The sequence below is a fragment of the Leptinotarsa decemlineata genome, unplaced genomic scaffold (genome assembly GCF_025532065.1).
Source record: "Leptinotarsa decemlineata unplaced genomic scaffold, Ldec_3_MD MMD2_tig00000008_RagTag_RagTag, whole genome shotgun sequence".
Lineage (NCBI taxonomy): Eukaryota > Metazoa > Arthropoda > Insecta > Coleoptera > Chrysomelidae > Leptinotarsa > Leptinotarsa decemlineata.
Genome location: NW_027412537.1, coordinates 15537308 through 15554767, shown reverse-complemented (window position 1 = coordinate 15554767; position 17460 = coordinate 15537308). Strand labels below are relative to the sequence as shown.

At 33.3% G+C, this 17460-nt stretch overlaps 2 protein-coding genes and 1 long non-coding RNA gene across 5 annotated transcripts; 2 read left to right on the top strand and 1 right to left on the bottom strand.

The window, feature by feature from the left end:
* Window positions 1-1290: 1290 nt before the first annotated feature.
* LOC111508956 (microfibrillar-associated protein 1-like) lies at window positions 1291-2856 on the bottom strand. The gene has a single exon (XM_074171154.1). The coding sequence runs from the start codon at window positions 2659-2661 to the stop codon at window positions 1348-1350; it is 1314 nt and encodes a 437-aa protein (XP_074027255.1). The 5' UTR covers window positions 2662-2856; the 3' UTR covers window positions 1291-1347.
* Window positions 2857-3475: 619 nt separating this feature from the next.
* On the top strand, window positions 3476-17305 carry rho-7 (rhomboid family intramembrane serine protease rho-7). 2 transcript variants are annotated; one of them, XM_023164619.2, is made up of 7 exons: window positions 3476-3646; window positions 3704-3908; window positions 6595-6982; window positions 7038-7162; window positions 16850-16951; window positions 17008-17105; window positions 17163-17305. In XM_023164619.2, the coding sequence occupies exons 1-7, from the start codon at window positions 3609-3611 to the stop codon at window positions 17251-17253; spliced, it is 1047 nt and encodes a 348-aa protein (XP_023020387.2). In that variant the 5' UTR covers window positions 3476-3608; the 3' UTR covers window positions 17254-17305. The 2 variants fall into 2 exon arrangements, with proteins under 2 accessions (XP_023020387.2, XP_074027251.1); XM_074171150.1 differs by lacking the exon at window positions 3476-3646 and having other exon boundaries at window positions 3769-3908; window positions 6602-6982.
* LOC141480743 (uncharacterized) lies at window positions 10460-16843 on the top strand. Of its 2 annotated transcripts, none has more exons than XR_012464530.1 (3): window positions 10460-11091; window positions 14057-15797; window positions 15859-16843. It is a non-coding gene; the product is annotated as an uncharacterized lncRNA (long non-coding RNA). The 2 variants fall into 2 exon arrangements; XR_012464531.1 differs by having other exon boundaries at window positions 15842-16843.
* Window positions 17306-17460: the final 155 nt, after the last annotated feature.

Sequence of the window (17460 nt, the reverse complement as noted above, 5' to 3'; positions counted from 1 at the left end):
TCCCAATGTAATTTTATTCGCAATTCACATTATTCTCAGTTGATAGACATTATTTTCGAGTTGAATGTAAGAAAAACATAAATCCGAGTTTAGAGAAGGAAACATAAAAAATGCATGCCCCTGTGCGCATTCATAAAACTATCGCAATTACTGCGGAAGAATTTTGAAACAGAAAATGAGATGTAAATATATTATAACAGAGGCACAGAATACCCTAACTACAAAGGTATTAGGAGTATCCGTTTTCAAAAAACGGGAGTCAATTGCAACTGTCGCTAGACGCTACACAATTATTAACTCTTAGGGCTAGTTCATGTTGGAACGAACATCGCTTGGATAGTGTGATTCAAAATGGCGTCGGGTTTATCGTAAAAAAGTTGAAAAAATTGAATTTTTTTGCGATTTCAGCAAAATTTTATACGTCAACATACAATAAGGTTATATTGCTATTTTATCTGACTGTCGTCAGCATACAGCATACGTCAGCATAAAGTTTCATTGAGAAAACCCCGTCGTTATGGTGTGAGAAATATTTTCAAACAGGAGAAAATATGGAGAATATCACAACCTTGTGGCTGAAATGAGAATTAGTGATCCAGTGAAATATTTCAACTATTTCAGGCTGACTCTCCCATTATTCAATAAATTATTGAATTTGATTGGCCCCTCATTAAAGAAAACTCATTTTGCAAAAAAAACCTCGTTCTTGCACTTAAGTTGGCAGTAACGTTAAGATAAGTGGTTTGAAGACACGCTCCTATTAAACAAAACTTGATACGGTGGTCGTATGTCATTATTCAGGTTCATGTAATAAAATTTAAAATTCAACAATAAAATCCATAGGTATTGCCCGCTTCAACATGAACAGGGTATTTTGACAATTGGGCCAAATTTACGGAACCGCAAAAATATTATCGCAATCGTTCTAATATGAACTCGCCTTTAAGTCATCTGACAAAGAAGTTCACTGTGAGGGTGTTCTGTGTTGAAGATTTATCATAGTGAAAAGTTGAAACTGCTATATTTCCATCAGAAAAAGATTCCGGGGGCTTGAAAATCATGTTCTTGTCCATGGTAAAAGTGAGAGTTGATAAAGAAACTTCTCTGAATAATTGCGACATCCTATTGCAAAGTATGTGTTCCGGCTGATATCTTCTCTAAACATGCCGCAACAAGTACTTATTAGGTGATAAAACCACACTGTTTTGATACACAATATCCATCAATTTCATAAACCATTTATATTAACTATACATGAAATAATAATAAGAACAAAAAATTTGGAGACACCGGTTAACGCCATCTGTCTGTTGACAGCATCTTCCATCTGATCATCAATGAAGATACTCACTGCAATTTTCTTTTATTCCACGACGGTTTCTCAAAGAAAGGTTTCACGCCACCAGCTTGCTGAGAATGGAATTTCTGGTTTTGGGCGTTCTCAGTTGACCAAGGAGAGTCGAACTGTGTAGTGTCTTGATCCACTAAATGAGTGTACTTCGTCCGTCCTGATCGTCCAAAGTTCTTAACCTGCATAACTTTAGGAAGGATGGTCTTATCAAAATGATCCTCGAGTGTGGCTTGTGCGAAGTCCCTCTTGTAGACCTCGTCCTCCTTATCCAAGTAAAACGCGCCTCTGTGGTAATATTTCTGCAAATACTTATATTTGCCCTTGGCTGCCTTGTTTGTAACGGTTTTGGGCACGAGTCGAAGCTGAATATGTCGCTCCTCTTCAGACATGGTCCTCAATTTCTCTATTTCCATTTTCTCTCTTTCTCGTTCCTCCTTTTCTTCCCGATCCCTTTTCACTCGTTTCAACTCTCGTAACTTCCATGCTTCATATACCACCTCGTAGTTCTCGTCGTCTGTGCAAACGTCATTTAAATCTGGTTCATTTGTTTCCTTATTTCGTAACTGCTGTTCCTTACGAATGGTTTGTTCCACTATGCGTAAAGTTTCTTTTCTCCTCTCTTCGGCCTTTCGCTGAGATTCCTCCTCTCGTTTTTTCTCAAGCTCATGTTCCTTTTCAATGGTAGTAATCCTGTCTTTTTTTCTGATGAACACAGGTTTCAGTCTTGGCCTCGTCTCTTCCTCAGAGTCTGTATATTCCTCAGATTCTGAAGAATCTGATTCATCTTTGTCTTCTTCTTTAGCCATAAACTCTTCCTCTTGTTTGTTCAGCATCCTCTGCTTCATCATTTCTCTCTTCTTTTCAATTTCACTGTCGCTCAGTTCGGCTTCTGATTCATCAGCGTCTGGCGAAGCTTCCAGAGTATGTTTTTTCCCCGGCAAATGTATTTTGTCACCTTCTTCATCTTCCGACGCATCTAGTACTTCGCCTTCCACAATATGTCTCCTTTTGGCACAGCGTACCTTTGTGTCAACTTCAGCGATTTTCAATCTTCTTAAACGTCGATCGGTAAAATCTTCGTGGTTATCATCTCTTTTAGGCGGCTCTAGTGATGGACGTGATGCGTGTTTCATCCGTCCCACAAAGTCGTCCTCATCACTTTCGATGTCGTAATGAGCATAATCAGGTTTTTTACCAGAAATGTACCGATGAACTTTGACTTTCAGCATGGAACTTTCGCCTTTTTCGTTTCTTACTGGAACAGCTCCAGCTGTGCTTTGAATGGAGTAATTAAAACCAGAATTCATCATCTTGAAGTAATTGTTGGGTTGTGTATGTAGGGTTGAATTTTTTCAGCAAATTCAACAAATGGTAACAGGGTTCTTACTCCTCAAAAATCACTACAAACACTTTCAACTTCGTGAATGCTTTTCTGCGAGTTACAATATACGATATAACAGATGACGTGCTCACAAGCAAAGTAATCAAGATAACTTTAGTTTTCGGGTTTTCGGTTTATAAGATGTGAGAGATTTCGATATGAGGCGGACTGCCGACTTCTCATTTAGAGATACCTGAAGCTAGAGGTCTCCGTGACGTCATTGATGGTAAATTGATCATGTAGTACTTTGGTTATTAGGGTCAAATAGTTATAATCCACAAATATTATTTTTGCCATTGATTATTATTGATGTATGACATTTCATGTGTTTATTTGTGATAATAAATAATAGCAAAGCTTGGAAATTCGGCTTGTGTGAAAATTTGTAAAAACACCGATTTAATCAATTTGTATATGTGAAACTGAGTTTTAAAAAAGGAGCTGCTCTGAATAACTGCGACATCCTACTACAAAGTATGTGTTCAGACCATTTTCTCTGTATTCATTTTGCAACAAGTCATTATAAGGTGTCGGTACATAATTTTCATCATTAACATTCGTTCTTTCGAAGAGTAACTTCCAATGGTTCATATGCTCTTGTTCCTGATGATTTTCTAGATAGAAAAATATAGATTTAATGAAGGTACGTTTTGTTGCACTAATCTTATTTCATTCGTTTCACTACCCATCGTTAGTCAGTAGACTAAATGTCAGTGTCCAGTGTCGCATGACAGATCTGTCATTTTTCTTTCACTGTTTGAAGTATGTGTTTTATATTTTGATAAAAAATACGTAAATAATGAATACCTAGTAAAATTAAAATTAATTCATTTCTACTTTTTAATATATGTTAAAAATAAATGAAATTATTAAAGAATGGTTTTGAGTCGCATGTTTAAAGTTTCAGAAATATGGTATTTAGTAATAACCTATAAATTTTGGAAAAATTGCAGTCTCTTTTAAATTTCTAGCCTGAAGGAAAATGTATTTCTCCGTAAATCGTTTTTCCAGCCAGATACATCAAGAACTACGAGATGTTTTAGAAAAGGCAGGATACACAAAGAGAAACCAAATGTAAACCCAGAAAGTCTAGCAACACCATTTACAAATGTAGGTGCTGACTGTGGAAATCTTCAGGCAGGAAATCTAGTCAAACCTTTTCTATTCACAGTCGCAGTAAGTAAGCTAAGGCTGACAGTGATTATACATATAGAATATATTACCCACTGAATTAAAAAATGACGTGTTGAATATTACTCAAAAAAATCGAAAGTATCTTTCGTGGATTGATCAAATCATATTGGATGATATTAAAAAAAAAAAGGTATGAACTTTATCAAAAATATATAATCTATCAAAGAATCCTGTCAGTATTATAAGTTATGTACCTGAGTTCGCTGACCGAGCATCACTCAGGGATAGAGTTACATCCGCTGTTCCAGATACGACTACATGCTAAGTCGACAAAACGTAACTTATAAATTATTGTTAATTTAATAATCATTCATTCTTGTTACTTCGCCTGAACTGTAACGTTGTATTTGTCCAAAATAAAGTCTTTTAAAAAAGTATTTTCGTATATCGCATACGTAACTTATAATAAAAAAATGCAAAGAAAAAAGCTATAATGATTGATTCAAGCCGATCATGCTTAACATTAGCTTCTTCGAGTGTGTTCATACTGATGAACAACATTTTGTTGCCTTAGGATACTTTTTATGCTAACGAGTTAATTTCCTATTATAATGTTCCTAAATTTAAATTTTCCTCTTCAACTTTTTGTTACATTCAACTAATGAAAATGGAATATTAGAATGTATTGATGACTTGAAGGTAAGTGTTCTATTTGTGATGGCTTAATCAGACAAGATATCAAGTCTTAACAGAAACTTTACATAATTCAATAAATGTATCACTTGAAACTGGTATATTTCCATCTAAACTGAAATAATTAATGATTCATTGACAATACAGTCGATCATCACCTGTTAAAAATTCCATTTTCAGATGATTTAACAATAAGCTTTGCACGGACTGGTTATTAGTCGTATTAGGAAAAGCTAGATGAAGTTCCAGAAATTCACATAAGTTTTCGGTACTTCTTGAACATTTACCACAAAGTAAACCAGTGAGGATTTTTCCAGCAAAAGATTTACAAACACAAGACGAGATGGGTTGTACAGAATCATTCAGTCCAGAGCGGTCAGGAGTATTGATTTTGCTATTGTTTTGCTCACGAAGAGTATTCAACAAGAACCCCAAGAATTCGGAACAATCCTCTTGTTGTCCTAATGAGTATCTAGTATCTATATTATGAATTTTATTTAAGATGTGTTTTGCTACACAGTAGCTACAGGTACATTAAACTACCCCCATGCCCCCTCCCGCGTTGTGTGCCCAGGTCGCAAGCTCCCTCTTTATGGAATCAATTCCGCAGGTTTGGACCTGGCGACCCTTTCCTTCCACCCCCGTTTCTTAAGGAAACGGTCCTCAATCCAGCTGCTAGGCACTTCAGCAAGATTGAAATCTAACCTCTTTTGGGTTGGAAACCAGCCTTTAGGTGCTTTTATTTCCCTATCTAACTGGTACATTAAACTATTCAACAATGTCTTTTATATAACAATAATTACAAAACTCAATTAGATTAGATTGTCATTTCTGACAAACCATGTAGATTTTGAAAATAAATTGCTGTACAATATTATTTCTAAAAAAACAGATGATTTATAAATGTGCTGAATATTGGCATTTAATGCCAAAACTTTAGTATATAAATTAATAATTCTGACAAAACAGGTATATTTTGAAAATAAATTGCCCTACAATATTATTTCTGGGAAAACAGATAATTTATAAATATGCAAAATAATTGGCATTCAATACCAAAACTTGAGTAGATAAATGATTAATTCTGACAAAACAGGTATATTTTGAAAATAAATTGTCATACAATATTATTTCTAGGAAAACAGTTAATTTTATAAATATGCTAAATAATTGGCATTCAATGCCAAAACTCCAGAGGTAAATAATTTATTCTGACAAAACAGATTTTGAAAATAAATTGCAATACAATGTTAATTCTAGGACAACAGGTAATTTATAAATGTTACATTTTTGATAAATTCAACAATGGTGACTGAATAACTTTTTGTTGGTCCTTTGTAAAAAAAAATTAATTTTTTGCGTTTACATAACAAAAGCAGAATACAAATCGAAAATAGTATGTTGTTACAAACGAATTAAAATAAATATCTTGACATTTGACCGATGCACACATATTGAGTCATATAAATTGTTTGGGATTTGGGAAATGTGCATTTTGAATAATTCCAACAGGATTCCTGCTACACATGAAAAAGCTCCAAAATTGTTGTACCGACTTCCTTGTAGAACATCTACTAAAGAAGTAAATGAAATAATTGGCTTAAATTCTTTGCGAGACATTTTCAGAATTGAGTGTTCAAAATTATGTTACAAAATCCAAAGTAGGAAATTGAAATTAAATGTGATTTTTTGCCAAATACAGGAGTTTCATAGGTATAGTAAAAGATAGGAAGGCAGGTTCATACTTCAGTCAATAAGAGATTACAGTAAAATACTTGCTACTATAAACATTTTTCAAAATAATTATTTCTGACAATTTGAGGTTTATTTTGGCTTACATATTTTTTTCTATCATAATAGTCAAATTAATGTACTGATATTAATTAATATTTATTTTATGTTATGTCAGTCTATAAATATTTTCTTTGTTATTCTAGCACTGGAGTTTATGTAAATACCCGAAATTTTATACTCCATCGATGATTTATCAACTTGGAACGTATTATTTTTGTGTATCAATAATAAACGAATCCAGTTTTCAGGATCTTGCTATCTCGGCGCCGCGATATGGGAGTACGAAAATATGAGGTCGCACGCTGTCAGCATGCTCAGAAAACCAATGAAGTTTTTCAAGAGACAAGCTGATTATGGCGTACAGGCATCAAATTTCATAACGAAAGAAGTGAAAGCCTGGTGGAACCGGCTCACGCCCGGAGAACGAGTTTTCGTGCCGATTTGTGCCCTCAACATTCTAGTATTCGCAGCTTGGAGGGTCCCCAGATTCCAACCTGTCATGATGGAATATTTTTGCTCCAATCCTGCAAGCCGGAGCGTCTGCTTGCCGATGCTGTTGTCTACCTTCAGTCACTATTCTGGGTTACATCTGTTGGCAAACATGTATGTCCTTCACAGTTTTAGTACTGGTAATGATTTGGCGATGGATTTCCTACACATTCAATTAATTGAACTCTTTTTAAGGCGCTGTACATAGTTTAGGAATGGAGCAGTTTTTAGCGTTGTATCTGAGTGCTGGTGTTATCTCCAGTTTCACGAGCTATCTCTATAAGATCGTTACAAAACAGCCTGGATTATCGTTGGGAGCTGTGAGTGGATTTATAATAATAGATAATTTATTTAAAGGAGTTATTTGAAGTCTCGTACCAATTTATAAAAGTATAGTCTTTCTATCTTTGAATTTGAAGAAAGCAAAGTGTGTGCGAGATATCGGAGTTTTTTATTCGTTTGAAAGACCTATCGATGCCATTATATCGTTCAAATGTCCGCCACATGTACCCTGGATGGAAAGCATCTGAAACGTCCAATTTTCTATAACTCTGGCGCATGGGTATGAATATACATGCCCCTTTTAAGACACGTAGAATTACAAAGCCTCCTGTACCACCACTGGATATTTTATAAGGAACTGCAAAACTCCACCTCTAAAGCTATTTTGAGGGAAAAAAGTCTTTTTTAACTCGAAGCTCAGTGTATCTAACAATAAACAATGCTGGAACATATTAAAAAATAATAAAGTTCTACCCATGGAGGCTAAAGCTGATATTCCACCTCATTTCCAAAATTTAAACGAAATCAATAATTTTTTTGTTAATACCTTACCTAATATCTCTTCATCAGTTGATATTATATCCCAATATAATACTAATGTACTTTATGACTCCAACTTTAAACTATCCCCAGTTGACCAGTCTTTGGTATCCCAAATTCTTTGTCAAATGAAAACCAATGCAATTGGATATGATGGTTTGAATATCAAAATGATTCTTCTATGCTGTCCAATAATTCTTCCTTATTTCACCCATATCATCAATTACTGTCTCACCAATAATGTTTTTCCTTCAAATTGGAAGAAGGCTCTGATATTACCACTACCAAAAACTACTAATCTTCAAGAACTGAAGTACCTTCGTGCAATAAGCATTTTACCCACGATGTCAAAAGTGCTGGAAATAATTGTTAATCATCAGCTGACGAATTACCTGCATGAAAAATCTATTTTACCACCGACACGATTTGGATATAGAAGAGGACATAGTTGTACTACCGCCTTGCTACATTTTCTCTCAGCTTCAGATAAAGGTTTATGTACAGCCCTGATACTTATTGATTTTAGTAGGGCATTTGACACTATAAACTATGACATACTAATGTCAATTTTGCATCATATAGGAATATCTGCAGATAGTGTTGAATTCTTCAATAATTATTTGAGGGGAAGATATCAGAGTGTGACAGTAGCAGCCAATAAGTCGAATTTTCAATAATTGAAGTCGGGAGTGCCACAAGGTTCAATCCTAGGCCCACTACTCTTTTCTATTTATACTAGCCAGCTCGTTAACTCCCTTGGACATTGTTCTTCTCATTTATACGAAGACGACACACAGATCTATATCTCTTTATAATAATAATAATAATAATAATATTTATTAACTTCTCTCGTTAAAAAGTATAAAATTTCTTTCACAAAATAGTACACAGTAACAAGGAAGACGTCCATAGTGTGTAAAACACAATAAACATAATACAAACCTGAAGACGTTGATAAGGCTTGTGCACAAGTTAATAAAGACATCAATAATTTAGTTGAAACTGCAACTGATCATTGTCTAGTTAACAACTCAAGAAAGTCAAATGTTTTGATATTTGGGCCAAAAAATGTCAGGGAGAAGATTGAAATGAAAATAAAAATACTTGACAAAGACCTGTCCATTGTAGATCAAGCGACTTATTCTCGAAAGTAATTTAAGATTCGAAACACACGTGAAAAAACTTATTCAAAAGGCTTATGGAATTCTTAAGATTACTTATGGAAATAGAAATTTTCTAACAAAAACAACAAAAATAATGTTAAGTAATAGTTTAGTTTTGTCTACCCTGAATTTTGCTGATTCAGTGTACGATCCCTGCTTAACGAAAGCATATGAGCAAAAAATCCAAAAGATTCAGAATTCATGTTTACGTCTCATTCATGGGGTTCCAATAAATTGGTTGAAACGGGTTGGTTAAATATGGCAATGCGTAGGCGGTTGCATGCAGTGTTTATTTCACAGAATAATCATAACAAAGATTCCGATTTACTTATATGAAAAAATTTCATTTCGAACCGATGTTCATACAATCAATATTCGATTTAAAGGTATTTTAACATCACCAATTCACCATCATGAATTCTTTAAACGGTCCTTCAGTTACCAAATTGGCTACATGTACAACAGTATTCCAAACGAAATTAAAAAAATGAATGTGATTAGTTTTAGGTACTACTATAAAAATGTTTTGTGGAAGCAATAAACCAGAGCAATGAACAAATTTACATAATTGGCTGTCTTTACCACTCGCTAAATTCCAGTCATTCTGTATTTCTGAGTGATTTTGAAAATATGTGTGAAACTTTGTTCAAATATAAATGTGTTCTTGCTGGAGACTTCAACTTGAATTTCCTTAGTAATGAATTTATTACACAAAAATGAAAAATATGTTGAACATGCTTGGAATTGAACAAACTGTAACTCAAATAACCAGGTGTGCTAAATATAGCAACACCATTGTTGACTACGTACTTACCAATTTTGATGTTAATACTATCGTTCATGATTTCCCAAAGTTAACTGATCATTTATTAATAACAGTCAATTTGAGTAATTGCAATAAATATATAGCACAAAATATCACAAAAACATACAGAAACCTCAATTATTGTAATATGGACAGGATTAATTTGAGTTTGATATCATGTAACTTTTTGTTGAGCTGTGTTGAAGTAGATATATTTTATGAAGACTCCAAAAGTCAGTGTGAGTCAGTTGTTCAATCAATTGCACCAGAAATATCATACACTTTGAAGTCAAATAGTGTACTATGGTATGACAACGAGGTTAAAATACATTGTGACAAAAGAGGTTGGGCTTAGAAGATGTTCAAAAATAATAGAACTGAAGAAAATTGGAACCACTATAAATTTCTTCGAAATAAATGTGTGAATTTACTGAAACTCAAAGAAAAAAAACACTATTATGATAAAATTGATGAAAATAGGTCAAATCCGAAGATTATGTGGAAAACACTCAAACAGCTTGTAAGTCCAAAAACTAATAGTAATACGTTTACTGATGGTATTTATTTCAAAATAAATGTTCAGTCAGTCATTCATAAAAATAATCTAGATATTGGAGAATCATTTAACAATTATTTTATTGATAGCTTACAAGAAATTGTGAACACTATTGATCACTATTGATTGATGTAATAGAGTTTGTAAGTGAATTCAAATACTTAGGTTTCATGGTGGATAATCGTTTATCTCTTCATATTCATATATATATATATATATATATATATATATATATATATATATATATATATATATATATATATATATATATATATATATATATATATATATATATATATATATACATCCCGCTATTCTTTTTGCGTCCATACATTGTATATTTACATATGATCCAGCGTCCTCCACCTTTCTACGTCCGTATACGGACGCCGAAAGGTTTTTCTGTTATGGTGTCGTCATAATATCAATAAAGCGAGTGCACGAAAAAGTATTCAGTAATAGTTAATCTGGTGATTCATATTTTCGCGCCATAAATTGTCGGAAACCCCGAGTTTGGTCTGAATGATGGTTACGTCAGGACGCAAAAAAGGTTGTTGAATGTACAGCCAGTTCCCGAAAGTGGTTCATGTCTTTCTTCGCTAGGGGGTGTTCGCGTCGACACAAGTATATCTTGTTGTATATTTTTGCGACATGTCGCAGACGATTGAAACTCCGCAAATCTGACAACATTGTATATTCCGTGTATTCTATGGGAATGTCCAAAATTCATGAGAATTGGGTAGTTGTTCGTTCCGTGACAAATGATATGTGTTGTGTTGTTCAATATGGAAAATTTGAGAGCAATGAATTCCAGTGCACGGTCCAGCAGAATACTCCAAATGTGCCTCAATTCTGAAACTGAGTCTATAAAATTACCAGAGAAAAATAATATTCTTCCTGAAGGTAAGAAATGAGTGTTAGATAATAGTAATGAGTTTGGTGTTTCCTTACAATTTGTGTACTTTTCATATTACAGTGCATATTATGAGTGCAATAGGTGAATGACGATAAATTGTTTCGAATATTACCTCGGAATGAAAAAACATTTTTAATGTCAATTTTTTTCTACAAGAGGTCACAGCGCGAGTTCTCGGCAAGAACGATGTCATGGGCTTTTGCACTGCTCACACTGCACTGCTACCTCTGTAATCTGTTAGTAACGATTTTCAAAATAATTGCATTTCTTCAAACAGTTTTGTTCGACTAAAATTTCAAGAGATATTTTTTTTCACAAATAATCGATTTTGTTAGTGATCAAGGTACAAGCACTTGCATGCTGCAGCCTTTAAGATTAGAATTTTACGATATTTAGAGTGACCTAATTTGATGAGTTTTTCCACTACTTGACTCAAGAATACACTGTGTCCGAGATAAGAATAAACAGCATGGGGATATCGGAAACGGTAAGTGATATGGGGTCGATTGAATTAGAGAAAAGTAGCGCATTCATGTGCCTAATAATATGTCATTTGGGAAATTTTAATATTTCGAGTGATTTCGGAGATATCCGAGAAAAACCAAAATTTGTGAATTTCGTTTTTTTTTTCAAATTCAAAACAAATAGCACTTTGCCATGAACACTTTTTAGGCAGAACGTAAGCAGAATTTTTCTGTGACGTTTCGTCTTGTAGAAAACATCATCAACTAAACCAAAGTATAGCCTGTATTGTACTCCATCGTGGATACAGCAATGTATTACATAATATGATTTCATGACCATTTCTCACGCCAAATGAGGAGTGATTACTTAATCTGCTTTTCCTCAATTTTAGATAGTAGTTACGCGCTGGAAAAAATGTCATATTTTGATACTCGAAGTAAATTGATTAGTCTTATTCAAAATAAAATTTAACTTACCACTTGCAGGAATTTTTGCGTTGCTGAATATAAAGATGAGTCGCAATTTCAAAAGTTTACTTTATGAAATGTAATTGTAATGTAATAATTAGGAGCTCTTATGTATTACAAAAAAATAAACAGAAATTCATAACAAGGGTTCAAATAACCCGTCGTTATTTTCTGAGCACAAGTACGCTCGTCTCACAGACGAATTTAAAGCTTGAGTTTACATATTGTTAAAGGCCGCAGTAACCAATCTTAGCAAATCTTCTTCATTTTGAAAATTATGAGAGAACATTTGATTTTTGGTATATCTCCGGAAAAAAAAGTCTAGTGGGGTTAGGTCGGGGGACATTGCAGGCCATTGTGTCACTATGAGAACAAATTCACTGTCCTGGGCAGTTCAAATAATCACAAGCAATTCTAGCGTTATGTGCTTAATCACCACCTTGTTGAAACCAGCAGCTGTGAGTAACCCCTAAAGGCAAATTATGTAAGCGTCTTCCAAATCCTTCACTAACAAATTCATGTTCCGCTCTTTTGTTGAATCGTTTTGGTAGATGAAAGGCCCAATTACATTCGTACCGAGATTCTCAACCCACATGGTAAAATCGAAACGCTTATTAAAAATGCCATTGTTGGTGAATTAGGTAGGTAGCGAGATGTAAAATTAGGAACGGCAATATGTCAACAATTCTACCAAACAACAGTATTATTATGACAATATAACATTGAGTGTCACTTTTCCCAGCGCATACTATTTAAAATTGAAGAAAAGCAGGTTAAGTAATCACTTTTCATTTTGCGCGAAAAATGGTCATGAAATCATATTGTGTGATATGTTGCTACATTCAAAATGAAAAATGGAGTCGTATACAGGGTATACTTTAGGTTAGGCCCATATGAAAATATAAAGTTGATGATGTTTTCTACAAGACGAAACGTCGAAGAAAAATTCTGCTTATGTTATCGTGGAGTCCTCAAAAAGTGGTCTTGACAAAGTGCTATTTGTTTTACATTTCTTCCGAAAATAAATCTAGGAGAAAATAAAAACGAAATTCTCAAATTTTGGCTATTCTCGGATATCTCCGAAACTACTCATAATATTGACACTTCCTGAATGGCATATTATTAGGCACATAAATGCGCCACTTTCCTTTAATTCAATCGACACCGTAATACTTACCGTTTCTAATATCCCCATGCTGTTCATTTTTATTTGTATAACTGGGTTAGTGATAGTACAGATCCCCTTTTTTTGATTTAGATGGAAAACCTGATTTTTCTCACTATATAGCAATTTTTAGTGTAGACGAAAATTTTCAATTTTATAGATATAATTGAAGAAGATCAAGAATTAGTTTTTCTACTAAGTACCATAATGATACGGAAATATCTGACTCAAAAGTTAATATATTTTCTCATTATCTCAGAAATGGATATTAATTCTTTCAGTTATGCTAATTTCCGTTATTCACAAGATTCACAAGAAATATGCTTCAAATTTTCTTCACAACTGTGGTAGTATATATAAACAAAAATTAATACCACTCTCAAGAATTTTATTAATTACTATGTGAGTTAATTTTGTTCATATTTTTCATGTTGAAAATCGCCAACAAATTTCCAACACATTTTTTTGCTGATCTTTATTAGTTTCTAAGTCAAATGTAGCTAAACCATGCTTTCAATTTTCTCTTCAAACAAAATTAAAATTTTCGAACTGTTTCAATCTCATTTTGAAACATGAAAATTTTTCGAATATTATTTTTTTTAAAGTAGTTTGTCGCTTGTCTAGCTGTACTTTCCGTCAATACTATTTTTCATTAAATAAAATGAAAACTAAAAATAAGTTCAGATCTTTTTTTACTTAGTCCTGAGTAACTTCTCAAAATTTGTTATTTCAAATGTTTAAAAAAAAGTGTATTCCATTTTATTTGTTCGGCTTCAGGCGATTTTGATATTAATATTAACATTTTCGAAGAAGATAATCGAATTTATATTAATTTTATTTTCTAATTTTTTCTAGGTTTTCCTGCATGTTCCAGTACTATACAAGATACACAAATTTTATCAATTCCATTGAAAATACATTCAGAAAATAACTCCGTAAAGAGTTGTTTGTTTTCATCTGACAGTGATGATGACCCAACTTATCTACCAGATTCTGATTAGGACTGTGATGAAAATGAAACCATGGGATGTCGGACTGAAAGTTATGCATTTCGAGTGAGTAAAATGAATAGTCCAAAATCTCTTTGTTTTATTCAAAATTCTGACAAACAATCCATTTCAACTCAAAATGTATATCAGACTGCAAAAATTGCCAAGTTGTTGATGCTAATGGAAAGAGGGGAAGCAGGAAACTACAAAGGAAAAACTTTAGATGAAATAGATTTGAAGATGGATGATGACATTCTGGAAGAAGAAGATGCAGAAAATTATGACATGAAAAATAATTTGGAAATTACTGAGGGCATAAATGATTCAGCCAATACTCTAGACGAAGACATTGAAGCATCGCAACAAAATATAAGAGAATCAATTCCCACAGTGAACAAAAATGCAAATAATTTCAAAAAGCGATTGCTAGTACCTTGGACAAATCAACAAAAAAAAGTTGTTACAAAATTCTTTCAGAATCACATCAATATGAAGAAACCTCCCAGACGACACGAATGTGAAAATCTGATAAGCAAATATCCTGAATTGCTGGAAAATAAGTCTTGGGCAAAAATCAAAGTATTCATCCAAAATGTATACAAAAAGAATATTTAATTTGGACTTTTACTTTTTTGTTTTGATGTTTTAGTCAATATTGATGTCAATGAATAAAGTTCCTTTTACTTTTTTGTTTTGATGTTTTAGTCAATATTGATGTAAATAAATAAAGTTTCTTTTTGATTTTTCAGTTTACTAATATAAAGTCTCCTGTCACACCATATCTCTTTTTTTATTCTCTTCATTTGATTGGCATTGCATCATGTTGTAATGATATCTCATTACATTCACCATGAATCTATCGATTCGTGGTGAATGTTGCTAGTTCGGACTTCCACTGTCTAATATGGTGTTAACAGGTTCGACATCAATGCTGTTGGGAAACAAATTAATTGTAGCATGAAAATTAAAATAAATCAATTACGGGTATTACAAAAGCTAAGATATCAATTACAATTAACAATAAAACGTGATAATAAAAACAAACAAAAAACAGAAAAAAAATCACAGTAAAAAATAAGAAAAATTTATAAATCTATGAAAATAAGCTAAAAATTGAAAGATTTCGAACCAACTTACTTCAAACCAAGTTACTTTGGGTAATGACGTCAACACCCGAAGACGATTGTGGATACTAACAATCGAAACGTCGTCAAATAACTTGGTTTGAAATCTTTTAATTTTTCCTTTTTAATTTTCAGATTATTGTGTCTATATATTTTTTTGTCTTATTTTTTCACTGTGAATGGAATGGAAGTCCCAACTAGCAACATTCAAGAACTTTTTACGTCCATACTGTATACAATTAGTGTCCCAGAGGTACAAATCAAATCAGCACCACTTCTGTATGCATATACTGGTATTCTGGATATATACCCCTTCCACTCTATTCTCCTTGACTAGAAGTGGCAACACTGCAGGACGCAGAAATGATTACAGATTGAAAAATAAAATACTTGAGGACGCAAAAAAGGTTGATTAATATGTCGGAATTTGAAATATACAAGGAAGCCGAATCGGTTTCATTATGTACGGATTCAGAAATGGTGGTATGATATAAATATGTAGTAAACTCTTTTAATTTTGAAGTTAGTTTAATATACTTTGTAGCTATCTGTTGGAAAAAGCCTGAACTTCACATCTATCATTACAGAATCCTGTATACTCATATGGACGCAGAATCACCACCTTCATGTAAAGACGCAGAAATGATAGACGGATGTATATATATATATATACTCTACAAAAATTACAAAACAGAGGAATGCGCTTGTTATTAAAATGCCATAAATATACTTCTATATTTTCAATGATTAATATTCTGAATTGGATGACAGTAAAAGATAGATTACAATATTTTTCTATGATATTCATATTCAAAATACTCACTGGAAAAGCACCACATTACTTCAATGAGTTTATTACATATAACCATCAGATACACAAATACGATATACGAGGAATGGATGACTTGGTTGTCCCACGAACTAACCTTGCAAGAACAATGAATTCTATTTTTCACAGAGAACTCTTGTACTGTAACAAGCTTCCTAATGAAATTAAACAAAGTAACACCCTTCAACTCTTCAAACGCTCCTTATCTCAATATTTACAGGCACAATACTATTCCAATGGAGTGGTTCATCATTATTCTCTCTATTAATCTCTTCATCATCTACTACTGCTATGTTTTACCCAATATATTCCATTGTATAGGGTCTTATATATTTCAGTTTTTTTGTAATTCTGTTCAATAACTGATATATTTGTATAATATTTATGTATATTAGGATATCTATTTCTGTTTCTATAAACATTCATCAATTGTAATTAATACTATCACTAAAATATCCCTAATGGTTTTGAAAATATTGAATAATTTCCATTTTGTTCTTAAAGCTTTTAACACCTCGTATTTTCTTAACGAAACACTTTGGGATTATAGTTTATATAGCAACCTATCATTCGCATATTATTAAGGAACACCCTGTATAATAAACACAAAATAATTCCCGTTAGCAAACTTTGAAGCAATAATTACTCAAAAAAAAACTCCAGACTTTTGGTAGTCACCTTTTGTATAGCCATTGTATTGTTTCAGTCGGGAGCTATCATGGCCATTTTGGGATACGTATGCACCCAGTACCCCGACACTCGTCTGGGTATAATATTTCTACCGATCTTCACCTTCTCAGCAGGAGCAGTAAGTAACCTCTCTTCTTTTTATCCTATGTTGGTCTTTAAACATCTCTTTTCAAGGCAATAAAATTCATTATCGGACTCGACACGGCCGGTGTCCTGTTAGGGTGGAAATTTTTTGATCACGCCGCCCATTTGGGGGGAGCAGCTTGTGGAATGTAAGTGAAGATTCGGTTGTAATGTGGCCACTTCAATTGGCGGTATTTTTGTTGCAGATTTTGGGCCATGTGGGGCAACCAGCATCTTTGGCAGAAGCGTGAGCCTGTGCTACGCTACTGGCACGACATCAGAGGGGCCATCAAATGATTCGAAACTAATTTCCAGTGACTTATATCCAATTATAGATTAATGAAGTCTAGATATTGTTTTATTGAATATTTACGGTAGCATTGAATGACAATAACATGGTGGTGACTCCTTCTAGAGCGCCATCTATGGGTTGATAGAAAACTCAAACCAAGTTATCAAACCAAGCGCCATCTATGGGTTGATAGAAAACTCAAACCAAGTTAT

Coding starts and splice junctions, on each gene's coding strand:
- LOC111508956 (XM_074171154.1), bottom strand. CDS start 2,661: ATGATGAATTCTGGTTTTAATTACTCCATTCAAAGCACAGCTGGAGCT.
- rho-7 (XM_023164619.2), top strand. CDS start 3,609: ATGGTTTTGAGTCGCATGTTTAAAGTTTCAGAAATATG. Junction 16,952..17,007: donor TCACCTTCTCAGCAGGAGCA/GTAAGTAACCTC, acceptor TCTCTTTTCAAG/GCAATAAAATTCATTATCGG. Junction 17,106..17,162: donor GGGGGAGCAGCTTGTGGAAT/GTAAGTGAAGAT, acceptor TTTTTGTTGCAG/ATTTTGGGCCATGTGGGGCA.